This window comes from Bombina bombina, chromosome 12, assembly GCF_027579735.1.
Source record: "Bombina bombina isolate aBomBom1 chromosome 12, aBomBom1.pri, whole genome shotgun sequence".
Lineage (NCBI taxonomy): Eukaryota > Metazoa > Chordata > Amphibia > Anura > Bombinatoridae > Bombina > Bombina bombina.
In genome coordinates, this window is record NC_069510.1 from 19717144 (window position 1) to 19742853 (window position 25710).

Sequence of the window (25710 nt, forward strand, 5' to 3'; positions counted from 1 at the left end):
ATCTCAAGAGGCATATATATGCAGCCACCAATCAGTAGCTAGGTACCAGCTCCTGACCATATCTAGATATGCATTTCAACAAACCAAGAGAACAAAGCAAATTAGGTAAAATAATTAAATTGGAAAGTTGTTTTGATTTGTGTGTTCTCTCTGAATAATGAAAGAAAAATTGTGGGTTTCGTGTCCCTTTAACTGAGCACTCACCTACCACATGTCAGTATGTACTTGACATGTTTACATATAGTTGAAATTTATTTGAAACAATATCACTCTATAAGTCTGTGTTATCTCTCTCTTTTGGAGAACAATCTTTGAAGGAATTTTTGGATTGAGGACTTTTAAGGACCACATGCCCTTTAATATCACAATGTTTACACTTTGTTATTTTTAATTTGTTTTACTTATATTATTATTCTTTAAATAATATATGGCTGGGTTAATGAAATGTGTTAATTATGTATCTAAATACGTAGTAATTTAATATAATGCTAATTTTAATTAACTTTATTTTAGCATATTTAGAAATTATATTTTTAAATGAGATATTTATTTATTTTCTGTATAGGTTTCCATTATTCTGAGGTGTAATTGAACATCTGCAGACATTAGCTGGCTATACACAAGAACGGTATTTGTTTTTTAATGAATACGGTCTGGTTTGGAACGTTCACACAGGTCCCTCATCTTGAAGAGTTTGGAAACAAAACACCATTAACTCTACCGGCAAACTCTTCAATAAGTTAAAGAGTTATCTGTGCACATTTCCAGTTTAAAATGATTTTGTACAAATCAGGCTCTGTTGTGGTTCACAACTAACTTATGCTAGAAAACAAAATCACTGTTCTCTGATTTCCCATATTCAGTTGAAAAGCTCATGTGTATTTTTATTTTGTCCATCCAGTTCATGACTTCATTGCTAGTGGTCAAATTATTTAATTTATTCATAAATCAGTAGCGTTTTGTTCTCGTACAGTGTAACCATATACAGTAAAAAAGCCATGGAAGATACATTGCGTTCTTTAATAGCTAAAACAGTTGCATAGCAACTCTCCGAGTGAACTGCAATGTGATATCTAGAATTGCAATGACACAATATTGATTTTTTTTCCCTTCATAATAATTAGGTTTCTAGGAATGCAACAAAGTATACAATTTCTCAGCATATAACAAAATAAACCAGCCATAATTTTGTAAATGTCGTCAATAAATCAATAAAGCAAAATGATCTGTTGATTGAGTGCAGAACGTTTTAACTCTTATTTTGTTGCAATTTGTGTCAATTTTTTTGACCTAACAAAAAATAATAATAAATAATTAGAAAATCGAGTGGAATTATCAAATTAAAAGTCAGAAAATGAATGCTTATAGCAGCTGTGAAAGTTTTCTGTAAACGTACATTTTTATGTCCAGGGTCTTACAGTATATGATCTGTCTAGTGTTCCTATGGTCACATGATGTATACCACAGTATTGTCAAGAAGGGATCACTTACTCTGTTATCTCCTTCTGGAGCCTGAGGGTCTGTCATCCAGGAGCCGAACCGGGAGCCAGACGTCTTTATAACAACTGGGTCACTGATGCCTGTAAGTTTACCACAAGCTGCAAAACAGGATATAGAGAGTTAGAAGATGGGTTATTCTTCTTTACTGCAGTGGGGGTCTTTTATATGCATCTTAAGACAAAATGGCCTATGTGTAGTTAGGCAAAGGGAACTGCATAGGGTCAGCCTACCTTAGAGCATGTCTTTGTATATATGGGGTTTTCCCCAAAAAATAGCTTTGTCAAAATGACACATCATACAAACACCATTGTGCCGCAGTAACAGTGAGCTTGTATTCACAGATCAGTACTGAACAGACGTGCACTTTCTGCTAGTGTCAGAATAAAAAGAAACACACACACTTTTATATATAGGTTCGCTGTCATATGTTGCCCACATTTCATTTTACAGAAGCCGTTGCTTGTGCAATACCGTCCCCTGCTCGTAACTGGCGCAAGAGGGGGCTTTCAATCCTTACGATTGGGTCTGATCAGAATGAAGTGATCTGCCACACTTTAGGTGGCAGAGAGGATAAGTAGCAGTGCCACTTAAAGGGGCAGTCTAGTCAAAATTAAACTTTCATGATTCAGATAGGGCATTTAATTTTAAACAACTTTCCAATTTACTTCTATTATCTAATTTGCTCAATTCTTTAGATATCCTTTGTTGAAGAAATAGCAATGCACATGTGTGAGCCAATCACACAAGGCCTCTATGTGCAGCAACCAATCAGCAGCTACTGAGCATATCTAGATATGCTTTTCAGCAAGTGATATCAAGAGAATGAAGCAAATTAGATAATAGAAGTAAATTAGAAAGTTGTTTAAAATGACACGCTCTTTCTAAATCACAAAATAAAATTTTTTGGGTTTCATGTCCCTTTAACTAGCACTTAAGGATTGATCATGCAAACCTGAAATGCTGGGGCTCAAAAGTGGCTATTGCAGCTCTAAGTGTGTGTGTGCAATGTACAGTGTGTGTGGTGTGTAATATACAATGTGTAGCGTGTGTAATGTGTATGTGTAATATACAATGTGTAGCGTGTGTAATGTGTATGTGTAATATACAATGTGTAGCGTAAGTGTGTGGTGTAATGTGTAGTGTGTGTGTGCAACGTACAGTATGTGTGGTGTGTAATGTATATGTGTAATGTGCATTGTGTGTGGTGTGTAATGTGTATGTGTAATGTGCATTGTGTGTGGTGTGTAATGTGTATGTGTAATGTGCATTGTGTAGCGTGTGTAATGTGTAATATACAATGTGTAGCGTAAGTGTGTGGTGTAATGTGTAGTGTGTGTGTGTGTGCAACGTACAGTGTGTAGCACGTGAGGTGTGTAGTGTGTGTGGTGTGTAATGTGTATGTGTAATGTGCATTGTGTGTGGTGTGTAATGTGTATGTGTAATGTGCATTGTGTAGCGTGTGTAATGTGTATGTGTAATATACAATGTGTAGCGTAAGTGTGTGGTGTAATGTGTAGTGTGTGTGTGCAACGTACAGTGTGTGTGGTGTGTAATGTGTATGTGTAATGTGCATTGTGTGTGGTGTGTAATGTGTATGTGTAATGTGCATTGTGTGTGGTGTGTAATGTGTTTGTGTAATGTGCATTGTGTAGCGTGTGTAATGTGTATGTGTAATATACAATGTGTAGCGTAAGTGTGTGGTGTAATGTGTAGTGTGTGTGTGTGTGCAACGTACAGTGTGTAGCACGTGAGGTGTGTAGTGTGTGTGGTGTGTAATGTGTAATATACAGTGTGTAGCACGTGAGGTGTGTAGTGTGTGTGGTGTGTAATGTGTATGTGTAATGTGCATTGTGTAGCATAAGTGTGTGGTGTAATGTGTAGTGTGTGTGTGTGTGCAACGTACAGTGTGTAGCACGTGAGGTGTATAGTGTGTGTGGTGTGTAATGTGTAATATACAGTGTGTAGCACGTGAGGTGTGTAGTGTGTGTGGTGTGTAATGTGTATGTGTAATGTGCATTGTGTAGCGTGTGTAATGTGTATGTGTAATGTGCATTGTGTAGCGTAAGTGTGTGGTGTAATGTGTAGTGTGTGTGTGTGTGCAACGTACAGTGTGTAGCACGTGAGGTGTGTAGTGTGTGTGGTGTGTAATGTGTAATATACAGTGTGTAGCACGTGAGGTGTGTAGTGTGTGTGGTGTGTAATGTGTATGTGTAATGGGCATTGTGTAGCGTGTGTAATGTGTATGTGTAATATACAATGTGTAGTGTAAGTGTGTGGTGTAATGTGTATGTGTAATGTGCATTGTGTAGCGTGTGTAATGTGTATGTGTAATATACAATGTGTAGCGTAAGTGTGTGGTGTAATGTGTAGTGTGTGTGTGCGCAACGTACAGTGTGTAGCATGTGAGGTGTGTAGTGTGTGTGGTGTGTAATGTGTAATATACAGTGTGTAGCACGTGAGGTGTGTAGTGTGTGTGGTGTGTAATGTGTATGTGTAATGTGCATTGTGTAGCGTATGTAATGTGTATGTGTAATATACAATGTGTAGCGTAAGTGTGTGGTGTAATGTGTAGTGTGTGTGTGTGTGCAACGTACAGTGTGTAGCACGTGAGGTGTGTAGTGTGTGTGGTGTGTAATGTGTATGTGTAATGTGCATTGTGTAGCGTGTGTAATGTGTATGTGTAATGTGCATTGTGTAGCGTGTGTAATGTGTATGTGTAATGTGCATTGTGTAGCGTTAAGTGTGTGGTGTAATGTGTAGTGTGTGTGTGCGCAACGTACAGTGTGTGTGGTGTGTAATGTGTATGTGCAATGTGCATTGTGTAGCGTGTGTAATGTGTATGTGTAATATACAATGTGTAGCGTAAGTGTGTGGTGTAATGTGTAGTGTGTGTGTGTGTGCAACGTACAGTGTGTAGCACGTGAGGTGTGTAGTGTGTGTGGTGTGTAATGTGTAATATACAGTGTGTAGCACGTGAGGTGTGTAGTGTGTGTGGTGTGTAATGTGTATGTGTAATGTGCATTGTGTAGCGTGTGTAATGTGTATGTGTAATATACAATGTGTAGCGTAAGTGTGTGGTGTAATGTGTAGTGTGTGTGTGTGCGCAACGTACAGCGTGTAGCATGTGAGGTGTGTAGTGTGTGTGGTGTGTAATGTGTAATATACAGTGTGTAGCATAAGTGTGTTGTGTGTGTTCTTTGTGTGGTTATATATATTTATTTTGTAAAAGGAAGCATATTTTAAAGGGACAGTCTACTTGAAAATGTTATTGTTTAAAAAGACAAATAATCCCTTTATTACCTATTCCCCAGTTTTGCCTAACCAACACGTTATATTAATATACTTTTTACCGCTGTGATTACCTTGTAGCTAAGCCTCTGCAGACTGCCTCTTATCTCAGTGCTATTTACAGACTTGCATTTTAGCCAATCAGTGCTGACTCAAAAATGACTCCACAGGAGTAAGCACACTGTTATCTATACGGCAAAAATGAACTAGTGCTGTCTAGCTGTGAACAACTGTCAAAATACACTGAGATAAGAGGTAGCTTTCAAGCGCTTAATAATCAGCACTAGACTGTCCCTTTAAGAGAAGGGCATAAACATATGGCATTTTAGAAACCCTTAAAATCTCTCTGGTCATAACAACATGTATAAAACATGTATAAAAAGCAAAACTGCCTCCTCAGATCTGATTTATTATATGAAGCAAACCTTGCAGTGCATCCCACAGCTCTGCATATATTTACATACATTAGGAGACTTAGCTGGCAGCAGATGGCCAACCATAGGACTTTAACAGTAATCCCCCACTGTCCCTGAGAATGCGCATTAATACATATACATGAGATGCTTTATTAATGAAGGGCGTCTGCTCACCTTTAAATGTAGCTCCTAGGGTTCTGTTTCAGCTAATATACCAAAAGGTTGGAAGTGAATTTGAATCCTGCAGTTAATGATTTGAACTATGAGGATGCTTTTCTGATGTATAAGGTGAGACATTATTAAATAATCAAATATGCTGTTAATAAAACATCTGATTATTCCTTACTCTGTGTAAAATATGCAAATGATGACACATATCAGAGATTTAAAAGTAGTCATAAACCTCTTTACACAGATGCTGCCAAAGATGACTGCAAAATACTCTCTGATGACCCACATAACCAGCAGAATTCTTTTTTACAAACTGATTTGTTGGGTTAATGTTGAAGGAAACATTTACAATCATTTTGTAAGCTTGGATGTTGTTATTGTCTATAAGTGAAGCCTGGGAACCCAAGCAATAGCCCTAATGCACAAATATTTATTAAAAATAAATACATAAAACAATATATAACCAGTGATGGGATTCAGCCAGTTCTCTCCAGTTCTTTAGAACTTGTTCCTAAAATTTAGTAAAGGTTTTGTATTATAGAGAAGTTAGAGAACCTGTTGCTAAAATGTTGGAATCCAACCAGTGGATATAATATTGGTGTTTGAAATGCACAGCAGTGTATTTCAAATACTGTTATAATAATTGGTGTAATATATCTGCTTTTGCAAGAAATGCTACGATTAAACGTTATTAGTAACTCACAGCTGATATCAAACAAGGTTCAATGCACGCTAATTTGCCAACAGAACATGCTCCAAGTTCAGTCAGTGATGTCACTGAGACTCCACAGAATCGTACACAGAACTGATAATAAGCTACTAAATGTACACACACATTATGCATGTCCTGACCCAGATCCACCCTATGAATTCCAATAGTGAACTTCAACCAGTGCTCTAAAATTCTAATGTTCTGTGCCTCAAGACAAAGCTACTAGAAGACATATGCCTTCCATCCTTCAAGCAGTCCTGTTCCAAAATCTACCTGTATTGGTATTCTGGTTACTTAAATACTGGCTTACATTTCACTCCCTGAGTCTTTAGACTCAGATGTCCTGATTCCAGATCGCCAACTATTTGATTCCATGCCTCTGCTTATTCCAAGGAAGTGTCTTGCTCCATGCCTTCTCAAGTAGTGGTACAAGCAAGGATGGTTGCCTCCCTGCACCTGTGTCCCAAATCAACAAAACACTACATCCTCACATATAACCATCATGAATCCTACAGGAACTATGGAGGCCAACTGGTCACTCTTAATCAGATCATGCCAACCATACAAATTCAGCTACTACAACATTATCAGAGTTTACAAATCAAAGCTGCACCAGTTGCTTACCTACTGTCGTACCAGTTAAACTTCTCCTGGTGCAGACCTTTATAAAATTTAAAGTGATCACAAGTAATATTGTACATACAACCTGCTTTCATTTAAACCCAGAACTTTTGCCACTAAGTTGGTGAAGATTCAGTCAATTTGTTTTAACTTCTGGCTTAGAAGCCACAAGTATGGGTTCATCATTTGATTCCTAACAGTCCAATGTTGAACTACTGTAACTCCTCCATAAAAAATACTGAGATGCTGTCTGACAACCTGCCTCGTGCATCCTCTGTCCAGATATCTGAGTTCTCTTTGACAGGTTCACAAATTAAATGTTACCATGGATATCTCATAAAAACAAAACACCCCTTTTGGCTCAGTTTTAACAAAGCCTCTCTGAGACATAAAAAATTGACCTGGCACTCATGGGCTTGACACCTTTCAAGAGACTCTCTAGACTCTAGAGAGTCTGCCTGGTTATTCAGTCTGAATAACAGAAGAGGATGGCCTTAAACAATCATTCAACAGCTACACACTTAACAAATGCTATTGCTAAAGTCATCCTGTTAAACTGAAGGCATCTGGAACTAGTGGTGGATTTAAAGACTAGGACCTCTCCCACATCCTTAGAATTATGTACCATATGAACACACAACGTGTTTCTGTAATGACTGAAAACATGTAGAGTCTTTCTGGTTTGACTATGTCCCATCAACTCATTAATATTTTAGCTTTCTGGGTTGCAGATCCACAATTGTTGTATTAATTGGGGGTATGGAACTGTCCCTCTTTTCATCAGTTTATAAAATAATCTGCAAGGAGACAATGAGGCCGACTTATCAAATGTCTGTTGGACCTGATCCGACAATGCGCATCAGGTCCGACAGACATCACTGAAAGCGGAGAGCAATACGGTCTCCGTATTAAGCATTGCACCAGCAGCTCACAAGAGCTGCTGGTGCAACGCCATCCCCTGCAGACTCGTGGCCAATGGGCCACCAGCAGGGAGGTGTCAATCAACTCGATCGACTCAGAGCAGGCGGACAGGTTTATGGAGCAGCGGTCTTTAGACCGCTGCTCCATAACTTGTGTTTCTGCCGAGTCTGAAGACTTGCAAGAAACACGAGCCCTCAAGCTCCATACGGAGCTTGATAAATGGGCCTCAATGTGTTCAACTACAAAGGACGTTACTACAAAGGCATATGACTACCTCATTAACCAGTTTATTGGTGCTCCATGTTCCAGTGGGCACATATATCAGTTATCAAGCCCAGAACTACAACATTGGAAGGAATAAATTAAGGAATGTTGGGTAAAAGTGTTTATCAGACTTTCTACCTTATGAGCTGGTATCTTATTTTTTGCTAACGAAGTATGGGGATCTCTTACCTTGTCTGGACTAACAGGCCCACAATACCATGGCAATCAAGAACTGATATAAATTGCCACTAATTTCTGGGCTTCTGAACTGCATCAGAAAAACCTACAGATTTATCAAGATTGACCTCTTTGGTCTCTGTAATTCTTCTGTGACATTTTAATGCTTCAAAATATATGCTTCATACTTTCATAGTGATCTACATGGATGACTCATTTATCTTGTTCCTTCTCCTGTAGAACATGAAACCCATGTCAAGATAGTATTGGTCGGGATTTGCACCATTAGAGTAGTTGGAGAAGTGTTAGTTCAAGACATCAACTATTTTGTTTTTGGACTCACAAAGAAGAATAAAGTAGTTCCAGTTGACAGAACAGGTACATGAAAATCTTGTTAACTCAGAAGCTGTTTTTTCTGGTAGCAGACGTACCCGAGACTACCCTGTGTTTGCAAGAGAAGGAGCAGATGCTTACCATTACTGTCTTCTCCATTTGCTATGACTCAAGTACCAATAATTGCTGGTCATCAAGTGTGGCAGAGTAGCTTCAGATGCTGGAAAATGCATTTCCATAGTTATAAATATAAATGCCTGTCTTAAGTCCAAAGACTCTAAGCATGCAAAATACAATGTGTGCTGTGCCTATTTTGACATTAAATACAGATCAAGCTCCAAGAGCAAGAAGAACACTACATTTTATCATTTGTAGGATACATCCACTAACATCACTTCTCCCCAGATAGCATCCTTATGTCAGGACATTTTCATGTCACCTAGATGTCCTTTTTTGGCAAGATCAAAAGTTGGAGTCCTCCCATCTACTGAGCACTCCTTATAAACGGGTTCCTGTTCCATATGAATAGGATATTTATCCCTACCAATATCTAGGTGGTGGAAGTTATTAAGAATTATATTTTTTTTGCAAGCCAGAGAAGTTTTTTTTAAAAAAAAAGTTCAGGATTATGTCCTATACTTTGATACTAGTGCTACCAATATTTCATTTAGCAGCTGAAAACAAAATTGGTACTCACCAGACCTTGAACTGACACAGCAATGGACTTTCTTGAGGATATGCCTATTTACAAATGGAACAAAGACATCAAGATGGTGGACTAATTCACCAAAATGGCAGACACTCCCTAAAAGTGATCTTCTGCCTTTACAGATTTCAAGAAATAATTTTATCAGATAGAGGATTGCAATTTACCTCTGTGTGAATTTCTGTTGCAGTTTTAAGATTTAGCGCTGCTTGTCGCCTTTCCAGCATCCACAAGCCACCAAAGACTTAAAATTGCTATACCCCCTATCTCAAGGATGACTAGTTGCTTCTCTTAGCTATCCCTGAGTGTGCCAATAACAGCTAAAGACACCAATAAAGTCAAATGTCCCCCTTTAACACCAGCTAAGGGTATAATACTAGCATTCATGCTTGTCTAGGCACAACTGTCCTTGTGGGTGACTTGATAGTTGACTAACTTGCAGTTTCCACTTCTACATCATACCTTGCAAATTTCCCAGGAAAAGAACTGATAAAACAAACAGATACTTATCATCTTCACTCTCTGGTTTCTGGCCTATATCTATTTTCACCATACCCTCCCAAAAGGCTTTCTCTGGCTACCGGATTCTTATTAATTAACACAAATACTCTAAGGCAGTGATGACGAACCTTGGCACTTCAGATGTTTCAGAACTACATTTCCCATGATGCTTAGGCATTCTGAAGTGCAGTCGAGCATCATGGTAAATGTAGTTCTGAAACACCTTGAGTGCCAAGGTTCGCCATCATTGCTCTAAGGTCTTACAGTGAGTATGCTAGGTGGAGTATTAGTCTACTAATGTCTATGTTGGATGGGGCATCATTTTGCCAATGTATATGCTTCCACTGAGAAAAAGTCTATCAAGGTACATGTTCAATAGGGCAATTTTCTCTCTCCTTGAACAATGGGAAAGTGACTCATTTAAGATATTGATTATTGTGTTATATCAATGGCAGACTACTGCCATTTTGCCCTATGATGTATCATACACAGGTGAGCCACTATCAAGTACAAAAAAAAGCTCTATGTATTTTAAATTCCACTTACTTTAGATATGTGTATTATGCTGTTGCTCTGAGCACTCCATTGGAGTTTGTTATGCATTAACAATAAAAAAACTCAACACAGTTTATTTTTGCCTACCTATCCCATATCATTCCAATCTAACTGGAGTGCTGCCGTTCCAATTAGTAATGTGAACATTGTGTATACAATAAATCTTGAGAAGATGTTTTTTTCCTCCCATTAAAATTGGATTAAAATTTTTTTTAAAAAGCTATCTGCAGGTGTATTCTCTACAAAAACAAGAAATATGTGGCCAATGAGAAAACATTACATAGCAACTAATGTATTTCTTATTAAGACTGTTGTATATGTTGATTGCAGTTTTTCCTAGAGATGTGCTAATAAAATTTGCATATTAATTTGAATAATTTTATAATAAAAACACGTGTAGCCTCCAAACACATAATTACAATAATAATTCCATGGTAAATGTCTGTATTTTAATTGTGTTTGTTTTGCATATGGTAAAAATGGGACGTTCTCAATAGTTTTTAGTTTTCATTATACTAGGTCGCTGAAGATGTTTATTTAAATAAGAAATGAGTATAAAGGAAAGCTATAACATTGTGAAAAAAGCAGTGCAAATAGTAAAAAAATGCTCTGAGATGTCTTAATATGCTAAACACTCAAAATGCAATAGTATCAGACATGAATATATATTTTAATGTAAAACCTGAATTTTAGTTTGATGTGTATTTAAGTGCTGCCCTGCAGTCATAATTCATTATAATTATGTCTTGAGTGTCCCTAACCTCATCATTTAAAAAATCTCTTGTATGTAATGCTTTTTATGAGTTAAAGTTCCAGTAAATGAAGGTGTGTTACGGCTCACATATAGTTAGACTGAAATCTTATAAGCACAAACAGATAAAAATAATTTTAATCACATTTGTAAAAATAAAGTTATATATTTATATTTCAAAGTACCCAAAACGTTGGTTATATAAATGCAATCTCACCGCCCATCGAGCCGATCCTGCATTGGGAGTGTAATCGAGGCTCACAGTTCGTCCCATGGGAAGAGCTAATAGTAACTCCCATTTATGCGCATTCACAGTCTATTTCCAGACGTGATTTTCGCCGTAAATTCAAACTACGCATGCGCAATACCTTCACTAGAGCGTAATGCTAGAGTTCCTGTGGAGCTTGATATTGTGCATGCCCAGTATGTCTCCAACAAGCCCTGTCAATCAACGAACGTGCGCCCTTGATACTCAAGGAGCTGCGTGGTCGATTCATAGGAAATAGGTTAGGAAGATGCAGCATTGGGCGGCCAGATTTCAGAACATGAAAGTGAGTTTCGTTAAGATTTTAATAATGATCTACAATGTTTGCAAAGGTGATATACAGCTAGATCATTATATTTACATGTGGCATTTAGAAATAGTTAAAGAAAAAAGCTAGGTTTACTGTACCTTTAAGAAAACCTTGTTATAAAATGTAATCTTTAATCTCCATAAAAAAACTCTGAGGAATAACCATTGATAATTTTTCCTTAATATAAATAAAACCTATTTTTTAAACAGATATCGTGGCCCTGATCCGATATGCAGAGTCGCTCGCAAAAAGCCGGCGACGCCAAATATTGCGCTGGTTTGGTATCACATATACGGTGTAACATAGAAGTTACACTCGTATATTTCTGCCTTCAGCCGTAGTTTTTTGGCCCGTAGACAGGTATACCAAACCAGCGCAGTTTGGTATCCAATATACAGCGTAAGGATTTACGTGGCGAAAATGGAGAAATCTTACTCCATTTTCACCTCGCCACAAATTGCAGGCGTAGTAAGCCTTACGCTGTGTATTGGACCCCCGTAACTCCCTAAACTAGCTGCAAAATAAAACCTAACACCTAACGCATGCGCAATGTCTATCTACCTGTCAACCGCGAACTGCAAAATAAAACCTAACACCTAACGCATGCGTAATGTCTATCTACCTGTCAACCGGGATCCCCTGCCGCAATCCCTAATAAAGTGTTTAACCCCTAAACCACCGCTCCCGGACCCCGCCGCCACCTACATTAAATGTATTAACCCCTAATCTAATCCCCCTATACCGCCGCCACCTACATTAAATGTATTAACCCCTAATCTAATCCCCCTATACCGCCGCCACCTATATTAAATTAATTAACCCCTAATCTAATCCCCCTATACCACTGCTACCTATATTAAATTAATTAACCCCTAAAATACTAAAATTTCCCTACCACTAAACCTAAGTCTAACCCTACAAATAGCCCTGAAAAGGGCTTTTTGCGTGGCATTGCCCCAAAGTAACCAGCTCTATTGCCAGCCCTTAAAAGGGCTTTTTGCGGGGCATTGCCCCAAAGTAATCAGCTCTTTTACCAGCCCTTAAAAGGGCCTTTTGCGGGGCATTGTCACAAAGTAATCAGCTCTTTTGAATGTAATCTAAATCCCCCTACACCGCCGCCACCTATAATAAATGTATTACACCCTAATCTAATCCCCCTACACCGCCGCCACCTATATTATAATTATTAACCCCTAATCTAATCCCCCTATACCGCCGCCACCTATATTAACCCTAATTATATTAGGTTAATATAGTTAATATAGTTATTATATTATATATATTAACCCTATCTAACTCTAACACCCCTAACTTAATTATTATTAAAATAAATCTAAATAATATTAATAATATTAACTAAATTATTCCTATTTAAAACTAAATACCTATAAAATAAACCCTAAGATAGCTACAATATAATTAATAATTACATTGTAGCTATTTTAGGGTTTATATTTATTTTGCAGGTAACTTGGTATTTATTTTAACTAGGTGCAATAGCTATTAAATAGTTAATAACTATTTAATAGCTACCTAGTTAAAATAATTACCAATTTACCTGTAAAATAAATCCTAACCTAAGTTACAAATACACCTACACTATCAATAAATTAAATAAACTACACATATCTAAACTAAAATACAATTAAATAAACTAAACTAAATTAAAAAACAAACACTAAATTACAAAAAATAAAAAAAGATTACAAGAATTTTAAGCTAATTACACCTATTCTAAGCCCCCTAATAAAATAACAAAGCCCCCCAAAATAAAAAAAAATCCCTACCCTAATCTAAATTACAAAAGTAAACAGCTCTATTACCAGCCCTTAAAAGGGCCTTTTGTGGGGCATTGCCCCAAAGTAATCAGCTCTTTTGCCTGTAAAAAAACAACAACCCCCCCATTACAACCCACCACTCACATACCCCTATTCTAACCCACCCAATCCCCCCTTAAAAAAAACCTAAGTCTAACCACCAAGTGCTCCTTACCTGTCCTGAAGACCGGCAGAGAAGGTCCTGTTCCAGGCGGAGAAGTTTTCTTCCAGGCGGCGACCTCTTCTTCTTCCAGGATCCAGCCGGCGCGAAGCGGAGGAGTTGAAGACAGACGACCGCGGAGCTGAAGACCGTCCATCTGGAACTGAAGACCGGCGATGCTGGAACTGAAGACTGCTGGAACTGAAGACCGGAGCCGGAGCGTGGAGTATCCTCTTCATACGATCGCCGCCGTACACTGAATAGGAATTCAAGGTACGCAATTAAAAATGGCGTCCCTTGAATTCCTATTGACTGATTTGAGCCTTCAAATTCAAATCAGCCAATCGGATGCGAGCTACTGTAATTCTATTGGCTGATTTGAATCGCCAATAGAATAAGAACTACTGTAATTCTATTGGATGATTAGAATAGCCAATAGAATTACAGTAGCTCTTATTCTATTGGCTATTCAAATCAGCCAATAGAATTAAAGTAGCTTGCATCCGATTGGCTGAAATTAATTTGAAGGCTCAAATCAGCCAATAGGAATTCAAGGGACGCCATTTTTAATCGCGTACCTTGAATTCCTATTCAGTGTACAGTGGCGATCGTATGAAGAGGATCCTCCACGCTCCGGTCTTCAGTTCCAGCGTCGCCGATCTTCAGTTCCAGCATCGCTGGTCTTCAGTTCCAGATGGACGGTCTTCAGCTCCGCGGTCATCGGTCTTCAACTCCTCCGCGCCGGCTGGATCCTGGAAGAAGAAGAGGTCGCCGCTTGGAAGAAGACTTCTCCGCCTGGAACAGGACCTTCTCCACCGGTCTTCAGGACAGGTAAGGAGCACTTGGGGGTTAGACTTAGGTTTTTTTAAGGGGGGATTGGGTGGGTTAGAATAGGGGTAAGTGGGGTGGTGGATTGTAATGGGCGGGGGTTGTTGTTTTTTTTACAGGCAAAAGAGCTGAATACTTTGGGGCAATGCCCCACAAAAGGCCCTTTTAAGGGCTGGTAATAGAGCTGTTTACTTTTGTAATTTAGATTAGGGTAGGGACATTTTTTTAATTTAGGGGGCTTTGTTATTTTATTAGGGGGCTTAGAATAGGTGTAATTAGTTTAAAATTCTTGTAATCTTTTTTATTTTTGTAATTTAGTGTTTGTTTTTGGTATAGGGGGATTAGATTAGGGGTGAATAATTTTAATATAGGTGGCGGCGGTGTAAGGGGGTCAGATTAGGGGGTAGTACATATAATATAGGTGGCGGCGGTGTAGGGTAATCATCTGTCAAAAGAGACAGAGAGAGACAGCAAAAGAGAGGGGGGAGAGAGAGATCAAAAGAGGGGAGATAGAGAGAGCAAAAGAGAGGGAGAGAGACAGCAAAAGAGAGGGGGTTGGAGAGCTCAAAAGAGGGGAGATAGAGAGGAAGAGAGACAGCAAAAGAGGAGGGAGGGAGAGCAAAAGAAAGGGGAGAGGGAGATCAAAAGAGGGGAGATAGAGAGAGCAAAAGAGAGGGAGAGAGACAGCAAAAGAGAGGGGGGAGAAAGTGGAGAGAGACAGCAAAAGAGAGGGGGAGAGCACAGAAGATGGCAGAGTGCAAAAGAGGGCAGAGAGAGAGTGCAAAAGAGAGGGGAGAGAGAGCATAAGAGAGGGGAGAGAAAGAGCAAAATAGAGGGGGAGAGACAACAAAAGAGAGGGGGAGAGAGACAGCAAAAGAGAGGGGAGAGAGAGAGCATAAGAGAGGGGGGAGAGAGAGCATAAGAGAGGGGAGAGAAAGAGCAAAAGAGAGGGAGAGAGAGACAGCAAAAGAGAGGGGGAAAGAGAGCAAAAGAAAGGGGAGAGAGAGACTGCAAAAGAGGAGGGAAAGAGAGCAAAAGAAAGGGGAGAGAGAGCAAAATAGGGGGGATAGAGAGAGCAAAAGAGAGGGGGGGCGAGAGAGCAAAAGAGGGGGGATATACAGGGAGTGCAGAATTATTAGGCAAGTTGTATTTTTGAGGATTAATTTTATTATTGAACAACAACCATGTTCTCAATGAACCCAAAAAACTCATTAATATCAAAGCTGAATATTTTTGGAAGTAGTTTTTAGTTTGTTTTTAGTTTTAGCTATTTTAGGGGGATATCTGTGTGTGCAGGTGACTATTACTGTGCATAATTATTAGGCAACTTAACAAAAAACAAATATATACCCATTTCAATTATTTATTTTTACCAGTGAAACCAATATAACATCTCAACATTCACAAATATACATTTCTGACATTCAAAAACAAAACAAAAACAAATCAGTGACCAATATAGCCACCTTTCTTTGCAAGGACACTCAAAAGCCTGCCATCCATGGATTCTGTCAGTGTTTTTATCTGTTCACCATCAACATTGCGTGCAGCAGCAACCACAGCCTCCCAGACACTGTTCAGAGAGGTGTACTGTTTTCCCTCCTTGTAAATCTCACATTTGATGATGGACCACAGGTTCTCAATGGGGTTCAGATCAGGTGAACAAGGAGGCCATGTCATTAGATTTTCTTCTTTTATACCCTTTCTTGCCAGCCACGCTGTGGAGTACTTGGACGCGTGTGATGGAGCATTGTCCTGCATGAAAATCATGTTTTTCTTGAAGGATGCAGACTTCTTCCTGTACCACTGCTTGAAGAACGTGTCTTCCAGAAACTGGCAGTAGGACTGGGAGTTGAGCTTGACTCCATCCTCAACCAGAAAAGGCCCCACAAGCTCATCTTTGATGATACCAGCCCAAACCAGTACTCCACCTCCACCTTGCTGGCGTCTGAGTCGGACTGGAGCTCTCTGCCCTTTACCAATTCAGCCACGGGCCCATCAAGACTCACTCTCATTTCATCAGTCCATAAAACCTTAGAAAAATCAGTCTTGAGATATTTCTTGGCCCAGTCTTGACGTTTCAGCTTGTGTGTCTTGTTCAGTGGTGGTCGTCTTTCAGCCTTTCTTACCTTGGCCATGTCTCTGAGTATTGCACACCTTGTGCTTTTGGGCACTCCAGTGATGTTGCAGCTCTGAAATATGGCCAAACTGGTGGCAAGTGGCATCTTGGCAGCTGCACGCTTGACTTTTCTCAGTTCATGGGCAGTTATTTTGTGCCTTGGTTTTTCCACACGCTTCTTGCGACCCTGTTGACTATTTTGAATGAAACGCTTGATTGTTCGATGATCACGCTTCAGAAGCTTTGCAATTTTAAGAGTGCTGCATCCCTCTGCAAGATATCTCACTATTTTTGACTTTTCTGAGCCTGTCAAGTCCTTCTTTTGACCCATTTTGCCAAAGGAAAGGAAGTTGCCTAATAATTATGCACACCTGATATAGGGTTTTGATGTCATTAGACCACACCCCTTCTCATTACAGAGATGAACATCACCTAATATGCTTAATTGGTAGTAGGCTTTCGAGCTTATACAGCTTGGAGTAAGACAACATGCATAAAGAGGATGATGTGGTCAGAATACTCATTTGCCTAATAATTCTGCACTCCCTGTAGAGAGAAAAAGAGGGAGGAGAGAGCAAAAGAGAGGGGAAGAGAGAGAGCAAAAGAGAGGGGGGAGAGATAGAGCAAAAAGAGGGGGGAGAGAGAGAGCACAAAAGAGGGGGGTAGAGAAAGCAAAAGAGGGGGGATAGAGAGAGCAAAAGAGAGGGAGAGAGACAGCAAAAGAGAGGGGAGAGAGACAGCAAAAGAGAAGGGGGAGAGAGACAGCAAAAGAGAAGGGGGAGAGAGACAGCAAAAGAGAAGGGGGAGATAGCAAAAGAGAAGGATGAGAGAGCAAAAGAGAGGGGGGAGAGAGAGAGCAAAAAAGATGGGGGAGAGAGCAAAAGAGAGGGGAGAGAGAGCAAAAAAGAAGGGGCGAGAGAAAGCAAAAGAGAGGGAGTGAAAGAGAGGGGAGAGAAAAAGAGAGCAAAAGAAAGGGGAGAGAGAGAGAGAGCAAAAGAGGGGGAGAGAGTGCAAAAGAGAGAGAGCAGAAGAGAGAGGGATACAGAGAGAGCAAGGGGTGGAACTGCTGTACTGAAAAAATTGTTCTGTGTACACGGGCTTTAGGACTAGTATGTCATATATAAAAATAAATATTTTTTACAATGATTTCAATAGATCCCTTTAAAAAAGACATTTAAAATTCAGATACTTGTTTTCTGCATTTGTACATACCTTTTTACACAATGATATAAAACATGTGGATATGGGCGTACTCTCCTTTGAATATGGGCTCATATAAAATTTTGTATATGCATATTTAAAAAAATTCAAAGGTGTTTTAATGTTTATGCTAATATATATATATATATATATATATATATATATATATATATATATATATACATACAACAACATTTTAAATTAGGGGGAGATAAAAGGTGAGTTTAAAATCCTCCACTGCGCACAAAATATAGAGAAAATAACTCATTGTGTAGTTGATTAAGAAATATAGACAGGCCCGAATGCTTGTTTTCCCACAGAAAACCTCTGAATTACATTGTTTCCAATGCAGCAAATGATTCTGGGTAAGATATGCAAATTAAGTACACAATGACACACCTTTTTTCTTCAGTCTGCTTTTCAGCAGATTCCCTTTACGCCAAAGTATCGCTGTTCACACAGCTTATAAACTTAGCTAGGGTTAATGCAGTGATTCATACCCATCCCAGGACAGACTGTTTCGTAGTTGTTGCTACTCATCAGCTGGGAGAAGGTTTGAATCACTGCTGGGTGAAGTTGATTCCGGGCAGAATACAACAACATTTTAAATTAGGGGGAGATAAAAGGTGAGTTTAAAATCCTCCACTACGCACAAAATATAGTTTAAAATGTTGTTGTATTCTGCCCGGAATCAACTTCACCCAGCAGTGATTCAAACCTTCTCCCAGCTGATGAGTAGCAACAACTACGAAACAGTCTGTCCTGGGATGGTAATGAATCACTGCATTAACCCTAGCTAAGTTTAAAAGCTGTGTGAACAGCGATACTTTGGCGTAAAGGTAATCTGCTGAAAAGCAGACTGAAGTAAAAAGGTGTGTCATTGTGTACTTAATTTGCATATCTTGCCCAGAATCCTTTGCTGCATTGGAAACAATGTAATTCAGAGGTTTTCTGTGGGAAAACAAGCCTTCGGGCCTGTCTAGATTTCTTAATCAACTACACAATGAGTTATTTTCTTTCTCTCTCTCTCTCTCTCTCTCTATATATATATATATATATATATATATATATATATATATATATATATATATGTAGAAATTGTACTTGAATCACATTTGCAGGTAGAGCCCGGTGACACATCGGGGGTTTTAACTGGGTAAAAGCAAATTAAGTCATGCCAGTTTTCTATTTTTTTTTTCCTGCAACACAGTTTATAACCCTTTCTGGGTGTGACTGTATTCTGTATCACTGTACTCTGTATGTAGGGCCACTGAAACTATTATATGGGATTACATGTTCGATGTACAACAGCGTGTATATGTATTTGAAACTATTATATAGGATTACAAATTTGATGTACAACAGCGTGTATATGTATATAAAACTATTACATGGGATCAAATGTTTGATGTACAACAGCGTGTATATGTATATATTTATTTGTATTTAGGAATATTATATTCTCATTAACAATTTACAGTCTTTGAGGATGTGGTTTCTGCAATTTGGGACGCTGGTATTTACCTTCTTTACTATGATTTAGATGTGGACTTGAGTTCTCTAATTGGGATTTTTGCTATATTTATGTTAATGTGTATCAAACAGCAATTGACTACAATATTTCCACTCTGGGAATTAATTGTTCACATCATATTTTTAATATCTAATGTTTATTTTCAATAGTGGATTTGGAGGCTAATGGATATCATCATGCATGTATTGAAATTAAGTTTTAAAATATATGAAGAGTTAAAAGGGGTGTGTATTGCATATGTGTGCTGATTGGTCCATTTGTCCTTTAAATATCAGGTGTGTTTTCATGGTTGTATGTGTATGAATAAGCGATACCTAACATGAAATGCGTAAGCAATACAGAGACTCATGTGTGATGGATTTTAAATCTAAATAAATATAAATAATCAAAATAAATTAGTTTAAATAAATATTTTGTTTTTATGGAGTTAAAAACAGTGCAGCACCATTTTTTATAATGCATACAGACAATTTACCTATGGGAAGTGCCTACATATAATAGGGACATAGAAAACTAAATTAGTGTTCAAAAACAATAAGCAGACGTATGTGTTAAAATTATAATTGTTGTTTGAATACTGAAGGAAAAATAAATAAAGGTAAAGGTTTAACATTAATAAAGCCATGTTGTAACCTTTTCTTTTCTGCTGAGACCAATTAGGAACAATTATTAATGGGCAACCAATGAATGTGTGCAATATAGCAGTGTTAAAGGGACATTGTACGCTAGATTTTTTTTGTAAATGTTCTGTAGATTATCCATTTATATAGCCCATCTGGGAGTGTTTTTGTAACAATTTATAGTTTTGCTTATTGTTTAATAACATTGTGCTGATTTTCAGACTCCTAACCAAGCCCCACATTGTCAGATGTATACACGCGTTTACAGACTCCTGTTGGCTCCTGTTTATGTTATCTGTCTTTTCATATACAGGCAGGGGGAGCTTCTGCTCTTCTTGTTTCACTAGCCCCTTTAAGTGGGTGTCCCAGCCTAACCTCATCAACAGTGCTAAACTGGAAGCTTCTAAGTAAGTTTTTAAAAGGTTTTATACTGGAATTTGTTATCAGTATCTGTGCATATTCTTCTTTATAGTAGTGTCTATTACATGCACTTATATGAAAACTGGTGTACACTGTCCCTTTAAGTCTAACGCAAACAGGAACTGCAAAGGCCAGAGTTTTCAAATATAAATGACAAGGAAAGAGAATAAATAATAATGTATGTATGCTGCACATAAATATATATTTTCTAGTACAATCTCTAGTGTCAATGTAATTAAGGAATGCATCAAGGAAATTAGTATCTGGTTAGGGGTTATTTTATTTCCTTTAGGCTTTAGCCACAGGTCTAGGGCCAGATTTAACAAAGTCCTGGCGGACAGGGGCTTCACCCAGCATGGCGTCTAGCGGATATCAATACGATGCACACTTTTATCATTGCACACTGCGGCTAGGGTGCAACATCGCCTTCTGCTCGCGTGCAGGCAATCGCGCGCAAGGAGGGCTGTCAATCTCTCTGGTTGGAAAAGTCTGCGGGGATTGAGATACGCCACATATCAGGTGGCAAAGTGTGTTAAAAAGCAGCGCTCTGCCGCTCATATCAGAGCTTCATAAATGGAGTCAAACTTTATTAAGTTGTGCCCTTGTTGTGTCTGAATGGATCTAAAAGAAGTGTTCAATCTTCAAAACATGGGATACACTGGATTTTTGGATTAAGAAAATTTTGGAAATCCAATGAATCTAAACAAAAATATGTACTTCTCACACACTGCCCTAAAAGTCACGTATTTTAAAATTTAGAATGTACTATGTTCAATATTTAAAGGTATATTACAAATAAATGGTAAACCTTAAGGTGAATTAAAGGCATAGATTACCTAAGGGTATTTTTTAAAATTATATTAGCTCTTCAAACATTGGAAAAAACATAATTTATGCTTACCTGATAAATTTATTTCTCTTGTAGTGTATCCAGTCCACGGATCATCCATTACTTATGGAATATATTCTCCTTCCCAACAGGAAGTTGCAAGAGTCACCCACAGCAAAGCTGCTATATAGCTCCTCCCCTAACTGCCATATTCAGTCATTCGACCGAAAACATGCAGAGAAAGGAAATCATAGGGTGCAGTGGTGACTGTAGTTCAAGTGAAAAAATTACCTGCCTTAAAGTGACAGGGCGGGCCGTGGACTGGATACACTACAAGAGAAATAAATTTATCAGGTAAGCATAAATTATGTTTTCTCTTGTTAAGTGTATCCAGTCCACGGATCATCCATTACTTATGGAATACCCATACCAAAGCTAAAGTACACGGATGATGGGAGGGACAAGGCAGGTACTTAAACGGAAGTTACCACTGCCTGTAAAAAAACCCTTTCTCCCAAAAATAGCCTCCGAAGAAGCAAAGTATCAAATTTGTTAAATTTGAAAAAGTATGAAGCGCAGACCAAGACTCCGTCTTGTAAATCTGTTCAACAGAAGCCACATTTAAAAAAGGCCCAAGTGAAAACCACAGCTCTAGTAGAATGAGCTGTAATCCCTTCAGGAGGCTGCTGACCAGCAGTCTCATAAGCTAAATGAATTATGCTTTTTAACCAAAAGGACAGAGAGGCTGCTGAAGTCTTTTGACCTCTCCTCTGTCCAGAATAGACAACAAACAAGGTGAACATTTGATGAAAACTGTATTAGCTTGTAAGTAAGATTTTAAAGCACAAACCACGTCCAATATTGTGTAATAGACGTTCCTTCTTTGAGGAAGGATTAGGATACAAGCATGGAACAAATATCTCTTGAGTGATGTTCTTGTTGGATACCGCCTTAGGAAAAAACCCAGGTTGGTACGCAGGACTACCTTATCCGTACGAAGGACCAGATAAGGAGAATCACATTGTAACACAGATAACTTGGAGACTCTACGAGTCGAGGAAATAGCTACCCAAAAAGAACTTTCCAAGATAAAGATTGATATCTATGGAACAAAAAAAGGTTCAAACGGAACTTCCTGAAGAACCTTAAGAACCAGGTTTAAGCTCCATGGCAGAGCAAAGCTGACAACCCTTTTCTCAAAAACATCTTGGAGAAAAGATAATATCCTGGGAATCCAGACTTTACTCCATGAGTAACCCTTGGATTCATAAAAATCAGATATTTACACCATATCTATGTTCATTTTCCTAGAGACAGGCTTACATGTCTGTATTAAGGTATCAATGACTGACTCGAAGAAGCCATGCTTTGATACCATCAAGCGTTCAGTCTCCAGACAGTCCATCTCAGATTGATTCTATTTAGATGGTTGAAAGGACCCTGAGGTAGGGGGACCTGTCTCAGAAGCAAAGACTGTGATGGAAAGGATGACATGTCCACCAGATCTGCATACCAGGTCCTGCGTGGCTACGCAGGCACTGTCAAAAACACCAAAGCCTTCTCCTGCTTGGTCTTGACCTCCGGAGGAAATCCCACTCCCCCGGAAGAAAAAGTCTGACGACTTAGAAAATCCACCTCCCAGTTCTCAACACCTGGGATATGGATAGCTGATAGACAAGAGTGAGTCTCTGTCCAGTGAATTATTGTAAGACTTCTAACCTCGCTAAGGAACTTCTGTTCCCCCTTGATGGCTGATGAAAGCCACAGTCGTGTATATTGTCCGACTGAGAATGATGTACCTCAGAGTTGCTAACTAAGGCCAAGTCTGAAGAGCATGGAATATCACTCCCAATTCCAGAATATTTATTAGAAGGAGGGTCTCCTCCTAAGTCCCCTATCCCTGAGCCTTCAGGGAGATCCAGACTGCATCCCAACCTAAAAGGCTGGTATCTATTGTAACAATTGTCCCATCTGACCTGCGGGAGGTCATACCCTTGGACAGATGGACCCGACATAGTCACCAGAGAAGAGAATCTCTGGTCTCTTGGTCCAGGTTTAACAGGGGGACAAATCTGTGGAATCCCCGCTCCTCTGACTGAGCATGCATAGTTGCAGCGGTCTAAAATGTAGACGTGCAAACGGTACTATGTCCCTTGCCGCTACCATTAAGCCGATTTCATTCATGTACTGAGCCACCAAAGGGCGCGGATGGAATGAAAAACACGGCAGAAATTTAGAAACTTTGACAACCTGGACTCCGTCAGGTAAATTTTCATTTCAACAGAATCTATCAGAGTCCCTAGGAGGGAAACCCTTGAGATTGGGAATAGAGAACTCTTTCCTTGTTCACTTTCCACCCATGTAATCTCAGAAATGCCAGTACTACGTCCGTATGAGACTTGGCAATTTGGATGTTTGACGCCTGTATCAGGATGTCGTCTAAATAAAGGGCCACTTCTATGCCCCGCGGCCTAAGGACCGCCAAAGCGACCCTAGAACCTCCATAAAGATTCTTGGGGCTGTAGATATCCCAAAGGAAAGATCTACAAACTGGTAATGCCTGTCTAGAAAGGCAAACCTGAAAAACGATGGTGATCTTTATGTATCACAATGTGAGGATTAGCATCCTTCAAATCCATTGTAGTCCTCTATTGACTCTCCTGGATCATAGTTAAGATGGTACGAATAGTTTCCATCTTAAATGACGGAATTCTGAGGAATTTGTTTAAGATCTTTAGATCCAAAATAGGTCTGAAGGTTCCCTCTCCTTGGGAACCACAAACAGATTTGAGTAAAAACTCTGTCCCTGTTCCTCTCTTGGAACTGGATGGATCTCGTACACAATGTAAGAATGCCTCCTTCTTTATCTGGTTTGCAGATAATTGTGAAAGGCGAAAACTCCCTTTTTTATTGGGGGGAAATCTTTGAAATCCAGAAGATATCTCTGGGATATAAATTCCAATGCCTAGGGATCCTGGGCATCTCTTGCCCACATGGGCGAAGAATGAAAGTCTGCCCCCTATAGGATCCGTTACCGGATAGGGGTCCGTTCCTTCATGCTGCCTTAGAGGCAGCAGCAGGCTCCTTGGCCTGCTTATCTTTGTTTCAGGTCCGATTGTCTCCAGACCGCCTTGGACTGAGCAAAAATTCCCTTTTGTTTTGCCTTAGAGGAAGTGGATGCCACCCTCCAGTGATATAAGCAATAATCTCCTTCAAACCAGGCCCGAATAGGGTCTGCCCCTTGAAGGGAAGTTAAATAGCTTATTTATTAAAGTCACGACAGCTGACCATGATATAAGCCATAGCGCTCTACGCGCCAGTATAGTAAAAAAACAGAATTCTTAGCCGTTAGTCTAGTCAAATGAACAAAGGCATCAGAAAACAAAGGAATTTGGCTAGCATAAGCTTGTCAATATATTCATCCAATGGAGTCGCTAACTATAAAGCCTCATCAAGAGACTCAACCCAGAACGCCGCAGCAGCAGTGACAGAAGCAATGTATGCAAGGGGCTGCAGGATAAAACCCTGTTGAATAAACATTTTTTATTCATTGGATCTAAAAAGCACAACTGTCCTTGCCAGAGGTAGTGGTATGCTTAGCTAGAGTAGAAACACTTCTCTCCACCTTAGGAACTGTCTGCCAGAAGTCCCGTGTGGTGGTAACTATTAGAAAACATTCTTCTAAAAAAATAGGAGGGGAAGAGAACAGCACACCTGGTCTATCCCATTCCTTAATAAAAAAGTTTTTAGTAACTTCTTTAGGTATTGGAAAAACATCAGCACACACCGGCACTGCATATTATTTAACCAGTCTACACAATTTCTCTGGCCCTGTGATTGTACACATTCATTCAGAGCAGCCAAAGCCTCCCTGAGCAACAAGTGGAGGTTCTGAAGTATAAATTTTAAATGTAGAAATATCAGAATCAGGTTAAATCATCTACCCTAAGTCATTCACCCACAGACTAAGCATATTGTGAGATAGTATCATTCATGGTTCTTAAAGCGTCTGTATGCTCTGTATCTACCCCCAGAGCTATCTGCTTTCCTTTAATTTTAGGTAGCCTGACTAATACTGCTGCCAGAGTATTATTCACCACCTTTGTCACGTCTTGTAAAATAAACGCTATGGGCGCCCTTGATGTACTTGGCGCCATTTGAGCGTGAGTCCCTGAAGCGGGAGTCGAAGGGTCTGACACGTGGGGAGAGTTAGTCGGCATAACTTTCCCCTCGACAGAATCCCCTGGTAAAATAAATGCTATGGGTGCCCTTGATGTACTTGGCGCCATTTGAGCGTGAGTCCCTAAAGCGGGAGTCAAAAGATCTGACACGTGGGGAGAGTTAGTCGGCATAACTACCCCCACGACAGAATCCTCTGGTGATAATGTTTTCTTTTTTTTTTTTTTTTAAAAACAAAAAATGATCTTTATTGTTTAACATGAAATCAGTACATCTGGTACACATTCTAAGATCCCACCATGGCTTTAAAACATAATGAACACAGAGCTTCCTCTATGTCAGACATGTTAGAACAGACTAATAAAGAGACTAGTAAGCTTGGAAAACACTTTAAATCAAGTTAACAAGCAAATATATAAAACATTACTGTGCCTTTAAGAGAAACAAATTTTGTCAAAATTTGAAAAACAGTGAAAAAAGGCAGTAAAATAAACGAAATTTTTACAGTACATG

General features: G+C 39.1%; 1 protein-coding gene across 1 annotated transcript in view; it reads right to left on the minus strand.

Annotated features, from left to right (window-relative positions):
• Positions 1-25710, minus strand: part of OLFM1 (olfactomedin 1) — a 66415-nt gene that overhangs the window by 3239 nt on the left and 37466 nt on the right. The window contains exon 5 of the mRNA XM_053695957.1: positions 1492-1598. Coding sequence (XP_053551932.1) covers positions 1492-1598 — 107 coding nt within the window. The remainder of the gene's footprint in view (positions 1-1491; positions 1599-25710) is intronic.